The sequence below is a fragment of the Polyodon spathula genome, chromosome 23, assembly GCF_017654505.1.
Source record: "Polyodon spathula isolate WHYD16114869_AA chromosome 23, ASM1765450v1, whole genome shotgun sequence".
Lineage (NCBI taxonomy): Eukaryota > Metazoa > Chordata > Actinopteri > Acipenseriformes > Polyodontidae > Polyodon > Polyodon spathula.
Window position 1 is genome coordinate 2686288 of NC_054556.1, and position 12269 is coordinate 2698556.

General features: G+C 45.7%; 1 protein-coding gene across 1 annotated transcript in view; it reads left to right on the forward strand.

Moving 5' to 3' along the window:
- Positions 1 to 12269, forward strand: part of LOC121298145 (protein bassoon-like) — a 120287-nt gene that overhangs the window by 82107 nt on the left and 25911 nt on the right. The window contains 3 exon segments of the mRNA XM_041225014.1: positions 790 to 1302; positions 3695 to 3778; positions 3780 to 9908. Coding sequence (XP_041080948.1) covers positions 790 to 1302; positions 3695 to 3778; positions 3780 to 9908 — 6726 coding nt within the window.

Sequence of the window (12269 nt, forward strand, 5' to 3'; positions counted from 1 at the left end):
GGAAGAAAATGTTTGTAATTTGATTAAATACACTATGTAACACAATTTTTGTTCCTGGGTAGTAAGTGTTATTTCCTAATTGATTATGCCTCAAAAGTATAGAAAATTGCTATTATTCCCCACAAATTTTGCTTTTGTGACCAAGACAGTGATATTTCAAAATATCACTATTTCCAATGGGAAAACGGGCAAATTTGTGTCTTTTTGTTCACATAAAGTCAGAAAAAAACAACATATGATTCCAAATTAACATGTATTTATACTAAAGTAATACAAAAATGACTACAAAAGATTTAGAAGTGAGTAGTTTTTCGAGATTTACGATTATACTGTAAATACATGTTAATTTGGATTCATATGTTTTTTTTCTGACTTTATGTGAACAAAAAGACACACATTTGCCCATTTTCCCATTGGAAATAGTGATATTTTGAAATATCGCTGTCCTGGTCACAAAAGCAAAGTTTGTGGGGAATAATAACCATTTTCTATACCTTTGAGGCATAAGCAATTAGGAAATAACACTTACTACCCAGGAACAAAAAAAAAAAAAAAAAAATTGTTACATGGTGATTTCGTTCTGCTACAAAAAACAATTAACCTGAGGATGTTGGGCACTCCAGCTGTAGTGAGCAGGTTTGTTAAATACAAATTGTATCACAGCGTGTTCTTACATGGACCAAACTTTAAAACAGTACCAATTCATGGAAAAATGATGTTACATCTTGAAGTGATGTTGCAGCTGGTGTGAAATAATGTTTTTTTTTTCTTTTTCTAATTGTTTTCCAGAAAAATGAGTGGCTTTGCTTAAATTGCCAGACTCAGAGACTGCTTTCAGGCAGCCTGGGAGATGCACCACTTCCTGTACCTCAACCATCTCCAAAACACCAAGCCATGGGCTCACCCCGACACCAGACGCCTCTTGGGACCAATCAGCAGACACCACAGCAGAAGGGACCCAATCAACAGCTAGGGGCGGGGCAGGCCCAGCAGCAGAAACCTCCTACTACTCAAGGGAGTGCATCCTTCTCCCCAGCAAAGCATCATGGTGTCTCTGCGCAGGACCAGCCTCCTGCCCAGGCAGTGCATGGTGTGGCCAGCGAGGCGCACAAACAGCAGCAGGCTCAGGAGGAGGACAGGATGCACCTAAAAGCAGGACAGGAGGCTGTGGCTCCAGCTGTCTCCAAAGAGACCAACAAACAAGTACCAAAGAATGGAGGGGAAACTGAACAAATCACTGCAGTGCCCCTAGCGAAAGACAGCAAGAAAGCTGCAGAGTCTCATAAAGTCAGACACCACGAAGTGAGCCTTGTTCCTTTTTATCTTTTACCAATAACCACCCCCTTACCATTGTGAAATATTCTAGTCCCTAAAATAAATATATTTATACATTCAATAATATAATCAATTTCTGATTTGAGCTATTCAGACGGTTTCTTTTAGAAAAAAAATTGATTTTCATATTTTTTTTTCAAACATACAGCATGATGTTTTTTTGTGGGTTTTTTACACTTTGTTAGCCTCAGTTAGCTATATCCAATTGTCCTTTGAAAACAGGATCCAAGTCAATATGTCAGCTGGGAACATCGGGGAACTCCAGGGGATGTAGTATGTATACTCTTCTATGAGTTCTGTTGATTCCTATCAGATCTGACATTAGGTCGCCAAACAAAATATCTTCGGGAACTGACTGGGGCAGCAGTAATCTACAGTTGGGTGAAACTGTGGTCTTAAGTTCCATTTTTCAGTTTAGTTGCAAGAATAAAATAATAGCCAGGGGTATTCATTGACTTGCTGTGAGACTTTCATTAAGGCTTTATCCCTTCCTCCTGTTCCCTCCTACTGTATGTGCTGCACGAACCCCTCGTAACATTTATATTGTGATTTCACTTTCCTCCTTTTGTTGTTCTCAGCTGTGCACACCATTTTCTACTTGTTTCCTTCTTCCTTCCAAGTCATAAAGCGTTTATTCACAATTAAGAGCATGGAGGAGAGGCATTCCATTCCATTTCATTCTATTTCATCAATCTCAATCTCCATCGGCTGGGTCGTTGATCTCCACTAGGGTGTCCACATTCATGAAGAACCCAACCCTGCTTCTTTACCTCCCTTCCTGCCCTCTAATTGCTCTACAAGTTGCATTTCTTTTCTGAGGTGACAGAATTTTGACTTCATCCTAAATAATCTGCCGACTGTCTGCTTGTTAATGAGACCAGGGTCACTGCAAGCATAGAAACTGTGTCTTCGGGTGTGCTGTACATTACTTTGTTTGCAGAGTATATTTTATAGAGATGTGCAAAACCTTTTTTTATATTTTGGCTGAAATCAGTCCCCCTTTATGGTGTTGTTGTTTACCAGTGATACCTGCCATTTACTGCCTCCCAATGACTGAGAACCACCACTGAGCTGTAATTTGCTGAGCTCTATTCCTATATTGCCATGTTGACCACTTTAGAAATAATAACATCAATAATTCCAGTCCTATAGTGACGCACAAAGAGATTAAGTGACTTACACAATACGCGAGTCTCATCTGTAGTAAGCTTTGTTGATAAACTCGCACTCTGCTACCAAAGTTAATTCATTATTATTTTTTATGATCAGGGCATATATCTAAATGTCAGCCTCTGGCTTTCTGATTGTTTATTTGATTTATGTCAGCACATCACAGGAGCAGCAGGCGCTGAGACATATTTGCCGACATATTCATTCTGCTTGTTTATATTAATTCCTTCATGTTCTGGCAGCCAAATGTTAAGACCGGGAGACCTAGTTTGTGGCAACTTTGCCCTATCAAACCCCCCAAGTCTCCAGAGTCTTCTGGGTTTCAGAGGCCTGAAACCTAGTCTCCAGAAGCCAAGTTCCAAGCCACAAAGTGGCTTCATGTTCCCTCAGCTTTTGTGGGTACCAAGAAAGTGCAAGCAGCTAGATTCTTGTAAACTTCTCTGAAAAGAGTCCTAGCTCAAAACTGGCATTAGTTATTAGTAAACTTTTTTGGTCAATAACTCATTGACTTACACATGGAATGTGTCGTTGTTCTTGGAGATTGAAGAGGTGAGGTGGGCACAGTTTATGTTACTTTAGCAGGACACTGTGTTGAAGTTAGGGTCTATCTTGCCCTAAGCAGCATTGGAAAAGTGCCCAGAGGTGCTTTTTAAAGCTGATGAAATGCTTTACACTGTACGACAGGTTCCTTATAATAGAAAAGTGTACAAATCTGATAACACCCTTGTAGTGACACTGCAGAGCTGCCTGATGTCCCTGAGCTGATGAATTACATCCCCCTGCTGATCCTTATTATTCAGGAAACTGCTTGCCGAGGTGCTGCTGATAAGGCAAATGTATGGGGTGATTTGAGAGAAAAGAGCATCCTCTTCTTCGATTAGCATTTCGATCAGATTTCAATTAAGAATATGTAAATTGAATTATACGTGATTTTAAGAAAATTATAAAATCCTAGCCAAGTAGCTATACACTAGAATTTGGTTACAGTATTTTTAAATCTGGTTATTTCAAAACAAGAAAAGCTGTCGTTTACAACTGAGTACCAATCAATGGCAAATAACTTTCTCATTGAGTGTTTTAAAATATGATTGTTTTCCGGTGCACTGACATATTTACTGCTTTTACTAAATTGTATATTAAACATGTTTTTGGATTCAGTGTGTAACCATTCAATTTCTCCCCCCTCTAGGAGGCTAAGGCGTCGAGTACCCAAGACTTGTCACGCAGCCCTCAGAGCCAAAGTGATACAGGATACTCGTCCGATGGGATCGAGCCAAAGTGATACAGGATACTCGTCCGATGGGATCTCCGGCTCCCAGAGTGAAATCACAGGGCTAATACAAGAAGAGGAGATGATCCTGAACAAAAGGGGGATCGTTGAGCACAGCCCTCCCAGTCCTTCTGAACTCACCAAGCTGGAGAGCACCATGCGGCCACTGCTAGAGTCCAAGTCTGTCTCTGGCCAAGAACAGGGAGGGAGGGGGAAGCTGAGGGATAAAGAAGAATTACGTGCACAGAGACGCAGAGAGAGATCCAAGACTCCTCCAAGCAATCTCTCCCCTATTGAGGATGCCTCCCCAACAGAAGAGCTGAGACAGGCTGCTGAAATGGAAGAGCTGCACAGATCATCTTGCTCAGAGTATTCACCTTCTATTGATTCAGAAGCAGAAGGGTTTGAGATGATTGCTTCCAAGCTCTACAAGTCTGGCAGTGAATACAACTTGCCAACCTTTATGTCACTCTACTCCCCAACTGAAAAGCCAACAACCACATCAGCCTCTTCTGCCAGCAAGCCTCTGAAAAGTGCAGATGAGGTCTATGAGGAAATGATGAGGAAGGCTGAGATGCTGCAAAAGCAACAGAAGCAGCAGACACAACAGCTCAAGCAAGGGCAAACATACAATAACACATACCAGCAGGAAGACTTTAGAAGCACAGGGCCGCAGGACAGTGATCAGTACCAATATGAGGATAACTATGATTATGGAAAAGACATAGTGTCATCTCAAACTGCATACCAAAACAACATAACCAAGGCTGAGGGCATTTATGAAGAGATCCTGCAGACATCACAGAGCATCTCCAAAATGCAGTCTTCTTTGCAGCAACAAAAAATCAGTCAGATGACAGAAGGCACTACCTACCAGGACAAACAACTGTTAGATACAGGGTCTGTCTTTGCTAAATTGCTAGAACAAAACAGTGCCCCCCTTACCCCTGGGACAAGCCCCACCCAGCTTTCAGCACCTATCTCATTTTCAGGGACATCAGGGAATGAACCAGGGGGAACTGGGACCAGGGGGATCCCTGATGTTCGTGTGACACAGCACTTCTCGAAGGAGGCGCAGAAAGAAAGAGTCAAGAGCCAAGGCTCTTCAGTAGGAGCAACCTCCACTGCAGTGACAACTACAACTTCTTATGTTGTTTATGGTAGGGGTTCAGTAGCTACCACTCAGGTCATAACGGGTCAAAGTACAACTCCAACTAGCTACGGACGTCAGTCTGGTCCAACTAGAACATCTTCAGCCTCTGCAGGGTACAATCAGGGTTATAGTCAAAGGGACAGCATAACTGGGGGCAAAAGGTTTCAGGAGAACAGGGGGGTCCAAGCCCGAGACAGCTCTGAGGCTGAGAGTGTAAATCTTACATCCAAAAACTACTACTACAAAGGCTCCAGCCCCCCTATTTCTCCATCCTCCTCCCCCACACAGAGCCCCACCCACTCACCCTCCAGTGCTATCTCCCCAGTTATGGCACAGGGCACCCAGACACCACACCGGGCTAGATCACCACGTCTTTTCAGGCAACAATCCTCGCAAGGCTCACCTTTTATGGTTATCACTCTGGGGTCCGATTCGATCAGTCCAGGCAAGCCTTTAACTGTCAACTCTTCCACCTCTCCTGTGTCTTCACCAACTAGACTGAGTCGTCAACAGACTCTTCATGGCTATGACCAATCTACAAGTCCTCCATCATCGCCTCAGCACCAACAGCAACAACAATCACCACAGCACCCCTTATACAAGTCACAGGCTGATAGAGTGTCATCTACCACTGTAAGTACCTATAGCCGTGGTTCTTTGTCCATGGAGAATATCTCCTTGTGCAGAATCTCCACTGTTCCTGGGACTTCCAGAGTAGAGCAAGGCCCAAGGCTACCCAGCGGGAGTGTGGTGGATTTACGTATTGCCAGCAAGTCATACCCAGTTATCATGACAGATAAGGGCATGGACCTAACTTCCGTTGCAACAGAGAGCCGCAGGTTCTCTCTGGGATCTGAGGAAAGCCCTAGCCGCCATTCTACAACTGTGCAACCACTCATCATGAACCTAAATGCCCAGGAACAGCCTCATGTGGCAGTATCAACGCCGACCACAGTTAGCATCACAGTGGCAGCTTCTATGTTCACCTCCCAGCCAAAGCAGCCTGTGGTTTACGGAGAGTCCTTACAGAACCGGGTAGACATTGGACAAGGATCTGGGTCTGCAGTGCACCTGACACAGATCAATCAGCCTGCCATTAATGCCCAAGACTCTATCCCGAAGATAGATGCCAAGCTGGAAGACCTCGGCATTCAGCAGCAAAAACTTCAGCAACAGCAGCAGCACTTGCAGCAACAGCAACAACATCTGCAACAACAGCTCCAGCACCATCAACAACAGCAGCAGCATCTGCAACAGCAGCAAGCGATGTTTTCCAGGTATAACCTGGCCAACCAGGTTCAAACCTTGGTCAAGAAAGACATGATGGTCAGCCAGACTAGTAGTGCCCAGACTATAGTCAGTGTCAGTGCAATTCCCAGGGCAGCACCTCTGCCTGATCAAGCAGTACCAGCTGTTGCAATTCCTCCAGCTCCTCCTCTTGACCTTTATAGCAATGTTAATTTGGAATTAAAGACTAAAACTCCTGCTGTCAATCTTTTGGGTGTGAAACCGAATGTTATGATGGTGCAAGTGGACAATGCCTCCCAGGGTGCCACTGTCACTCAACTTGTGAAACCAGATCAGCCCACTGATCCCCTGGATTTTACAGGGATAAAGTCAGAGAACCAGATAGCCTGCTGTGATGTGGTCTACAAATTCCCCTTTGGTGGCAGCTGCACAGGAGCCATTTCCCAGCCACCAGAGAAAGCCTCTGTGCCAGCGGCTGAACTGCCACAGAGTAACCACCCACCTTCTGCTCCTCCGTACTATGGAAACGGAAAACATCAACCAAGCCAAGAGAGCTATCAGTACCGCGAACAACCAGAGTCTGGTCATGGCTTCTACCCTGTACCTTTCTCTGGGAGGCTGTCCATGTCTGACACCAACCTTGCTGAAGCTGGGCTAAATTATTATCAAACAAAAAATTATTCCACCTTCCATGGTCCTGGAAGTGATCTAGCTGTTGACCTTAGCACAGTGAAACAGCCATACAGTGGCAGTTTCTCAGATGGAGGCTACTTGGGCTTGGGAATGCAGTACGGCTCATATACAGACCTGCGGCACCAGGGTGATGTGATGAGCCAACCCTTGCCAATGCGGCGGTACAACTCAATGTCGAACATCAACACAGATTATGGTTACTCCCCACGTGACCTTTCCAACTTCCAAGAGTCCAGCCTGGCCCAGTACAGCGCCACCACTGCAAGGGAGATCAGTAGGATGTGTGCAGCTCTGAACTCAATGGACCAATTTGCTGGAAGGTATGCCAATAACCCTGATCTACTGCAATATGCATCCACAGGAGCTGGAGGGGCTGCTGCAAGACTCAATCTGCTATCTGGTCAGCAGGACCTATCAGCCATTAAAGCCAACCTGATGTACGGCCCCAACTTTTCAGAAGGTCGCCAGGTTGCACATGGCCAAGCCTTTGGTAACTTGCCGCAATACAATGTATCAAGCGCTAGGCTAGCTGGCATAAGGCAGATGTACCCTTCAGGTGTCAGAGCTGCTGATGGCATGATCTACTCTACCATCAACACCCCCATTGCCTCCACCCTGCCCATCACCACACAGCCTGCTTCTGTCCTGCGGCCTATGATTAGGGGCATCTACAGGCCCTACCCTCCAGTAAACATGACGGCCTTGCCATTGGTCAGCATATCTGGCTTGCCCCAGGTTACTCCCAGGATGCCTCTATCCTCCCAGAGACCTTACCGTTACCCTCCTCCCAACCGATTCACAACAGCCCCAGTGGCTGCCACCACCACTACCAATACCACAGCCTTGGATACACATGTCTACCTTGGGAGGCCCTCAGGAATGCAAGCAGCACCCAATACCATCAATATGGGGATGACGAACATGCAAGCTGGTAGAGCCCCTACAACAGCAATGATGGTGGAACAGGCAGTTGCAGCACCCACCAACCAACAACAGTTGCAGATGCAGCACGAGCAACAGACCCAGCCACAGCATCCTTATCAAACCCACCCTCAAGCACAGCTTCAATCACAGCCTCAATCACACCCTCAAACACACCCTCAAATGCACCCTCAAGCACAGCCTCAATCACACCCTCAAACACACCCTCAAATGCACCCTCAAGCACAGCCTCAAACACACCCTCAAACACACCCTCAAATGCACCCTCAAGCACAGCCTCAATCACACCCTCAAACACACCCTCAAATGCACATTCCAACTCAACCTCAAACACAACTGCAAATACATTCTCAAGAACAGCCTCAAGCACAACCTCAAATACAGTCTCAATCACAGACTCAAACCCAACCTCAATCACAGCCTCAGCCTCAGCCCCAGACTCAGGCAGCTTCAGAAGCCACTTCGAGCAGCAGTGTTGGCAGCAGTGGCAACAATGCAGAGAAAGACAAGGACGAGGAAAGGCTGCGTTGGCAGCAGGAGCAGCTGCTGCAGTTTGAGAGGGAGCGGGTGGAGCTGGAGAAGCTGCGTCAAAAGCGCCTGCAAGAGGAGCTGGAGCGGGACCGTGTGGAGCTGCAGCGGCACAGGGAGAAGGAGCAAATGCTGGTGCAGCGCGAGATTCAGGAGCTGCAGACTATCAAGCAACAGGTGTTGCAGCAGCAGCATGTCGAGAGGGAGACCCAGCTTGTGATGCAGAGGGAACAGCTGGCCCAGCAGAAGATGCAGCTAGACCAACTACAGAACTTGCAGCAGCAGCTCCAGCAACAACTGGAAGAGCAGAAAAGACAGAAGATAGCAGCAGCGGCAGCAGTGGCAGCGGCGGCAGCAGTAGCGACAGCAGCAACAGCGACTCCTGGGACAGGAGGACAAGTAGGAGTAGCAGGGGGAGCAGTGATAGGAGGAGAAGTGCCACCTGATCTACAGAGGACCATGGGCCAGAACGGGCCGTACTGGCAGCCCTATGTGGAAGGTGGGGTAATTCAAGGAGTAATTCCTCCTAGGCCTTTGCCCAGTTCTGCTTCAGAAATGTCCTTGAGGAATGAGGAGCATGTGGAGACACGAGGCATGAAGAAGCGCAACTCTATGCCTCGTCTAAGGGATGGAATGGAAATTGAGGAGGTTCAGCACTCGGTGAAGAGGATCGCAGACAGCAGTGCACAGACTGATGAGGAGGATGGGGAGGAGAAGTATAATATGTCGAGACGGAGGCGAGCCCGTCGCAGTGTGGACTGTAGTGTGCAAACGGATGACGAGGACAACGAGGAGTGGGAGCAGCCTGTCCGACGGAGGCGCTCACGGTTTTCCAAGCACTCTGATTCTGGCTCAGAGGGGAAATCTGAGTCTTCGAAGGGCACCTCCAGCATTGCAATCCAGACTATCAGCGATAGCTCATGTCAGACTGATCCTGACCAACTAGGGAGAGTGTCACCGGCCATCCACATAACAACTCCTGACCACAAGGTTGAAATTATCCGTTATATCTCTGGCCCAGAGAGAACCCAAAAGGGAGAAAGCTTGGCCTGCCAGACAGAACCAGAGACCCAGTCTCAAGGGGTGGTGATCCCACAACTTACAGTCCCCACCACCGTCACCCCTAACTCCAACAACATCCAGCTAGTGACTTCTGGACCACTGGATCCTCATTCCTCTCAGCTCCAAGGGTTGACCAAGTTTGAAAAGAAGAAGCCCGACCCATTGGAGATCAGCTACCAGTCCAACCACCTTCACAATGAGTCCCTCTCCCACCTGGTCCGCCAACCCCCCAAGTCCCCACAGGTTCTCTACTCCCCTGTCTCCCCACTTTCACCCCACCGTCTCCTGGAGACCTCCTTCTCCTCCAGTGAGCGACTCAACAAGGCTCACGTCACCCCGCAGAAGCACTTCACTGCTGAGTCTCCACAACACCAGCAGACCTTGCCCCGGCCAATCAAAACCACACAAAGGTCCATGTCCGACCCAAAGCCTATCAGCCCCACCTCTGAAGACCCTGCCAAGGCCAGGTTCTCCATGTACCAGCAGCAGGCTCTTCAAAACAGTCAGGTAAGTCGGAGTTCAGGACATGAGTAATCTAGCTTTACTAATATATTAACACTGTGAACGGGACCGGGCACCGGGCCAGTCCAAACCCAAAACAAAATCCAACAAAGAAACATAAATTCAAAAGAATAATGTGATTTTTATTTACAGTATCCAGAAGTTGTATTCACGCAAAAGCACAAACAAGTAAACAAAATCTCAGTAGGTTAGAAAAGAGAGCAGTTTTCACCTGCTGGCCGGAGTCTTGTCACGGTGGCTCCCTTGTTTGTGTCCGCCGCCTGGTCACAGGTGGAATTGTGAGCTCAATTGTTCTGCAGGTACAAACACAATTACTTAGGCTGCAAAGTGCGGTTTCACTTAGGTCCACTGGCTGTGGCAGTCCTTCTCCTATGTTTCCCAAACACCACTAACTCCCAAGCCATCACAGTCCCCTTATATACTTTCAATCTCTGCCTCACCAATCAGTGATACATTACCAAATCTCTGTATTAGAGAAGGGAAGGTTGAACACATATATGTGGCTGTCCTTATCAAGATGGCCACCATAAACCTGCCATAGACACTGGTCTGTTCCAACCTGGCAAGGGAAGGAAGTTAATTGCTTTAGCACCTCCGTCTGTTGGGAGGCGGAACTTCACAATTACATGTCCCTCACCCTGTCGGAAACATATTTGTAACTATGCAGGAATTTGCCTCACAAAACCCTTTCTGGGAATGAAAGGCCCCACTAGTAATTAAATCTTGCAGTCCAGAAGGAGTTTTTCCTTGTACTATAAAGTCTGAGTTTATAATTTGTTACAATGTTATGGCGAGAGGTGATTTTTTTTCTTGTCTTGAAGAATGCATATTAATGTGTCTGACAAAGCAATTTTGACTTTCTGGTGACACTCTCATCAAGTGTCAGGGGAGGCGAGATGTCTTGACTGTTCTAGGCAGTAGTGAAATCCTACACTGGCTTACTCCAGGACAGTCTTGCATATGCTGTACAAGAGTAGATAAAGGTCAAGATGCTGATTAGGATAAGGAAATGAAACACAGGCTTTATACATTGAAGAAGCCGAATTACTGAGACATGTATCATCCCCTCCATTACTGGCAAGGAAACCAACATTGTTTAGATGGGAATGTACAAAGCTTACAGTATCATTAACACTTAATAATGGTACCTGCAGCAATGCAGCTTGTCACAGTTTAGTGCCTTGCCCAGAGGTGACTCCTTAAGTAGACTTGCGGAAATCCATCACACATTTAAAAGCAAAAGAATAAATTGAGGAATATTTTCAACTTATTTTGAGGCACTTAGCATAGTACTATTTTATAACATGCAATATAATTTTGGAAACCCGCAGTACTGATGCAAATATATGCATTCTTCAGCCTTCAAAGCCTATCCTCCCATTACAGTGGCATTTGCTAAGGTCAGTTCAGAGTCTAAGATGTGCCACTTTCTCTTTTTGTTTCAATGTTTTTAATGTGTTCTCATAACAATACATTAATTAACTGGCATTTACAAGCAGGATGCGTCTCAGTAAACGTGCTTGCAATTATGCCTATTGCTTTGCAGCAATTTAAGATTCAGTTTGTTGCCAATCCCTGCACAGTATAGTTCAGGTACAAAAGACAATTCAAACTAGGCACTTATTATGGGATATTCTCTATAGTTATTTAAGGGTGTGGCTCCCTACAGGAAAACAAGAGAAACCTTGGCACTGTAGTGCCGGTACTATTTTAACAATATCTAGGGGATACTGTAAAAAGTGTAATTATCTGAACACTTTAATAATTAGGATGTGCATAGGGAAGATAACTCCTCAGTTATCGAGGAGAATAGACTTTATTTCTGCTTAGTGGGGCCCTGTAGATTTTGTGTAGTGGAATGCAGCTTTGATTTTGACCTGCGGAATGCTGTCTTGAATTTTTCAATTCCAAAACTATTAAACCCTTGATAGTGTTAAATTTAGAAAAAAAAACAAAAGAAACCTAATAAATTCAGTCTCAAACAGTTTCTGCAATGGCATGAATTTAGCCTGCTGCATTGGGGTCTATTCTGAAAACACAGAATTGCTATTTCTCTGCCTCAATTCAGGCCAATAAGGAATTTTCTCTGAACCTTATGAGACTACCTAAAAAGTAAGGTTTTCAAACAGACCTATACAATGAATTGAGGTGCACAACAGTTAAGATTCATAAAAGCCCTGTACAGATCAACCCCCGAATTTTACTTCACTTGACTTTTTGACTGCCAAGATATAGCAAGGATCAAGCCAGCACACCGGGCTTCTGTTACAGTAATCTTGTAGACGGAGATACAGTACATGCCATACTGTAGGAAAAACAAGGTGGTATAAAGTTGGCACAGCAGAA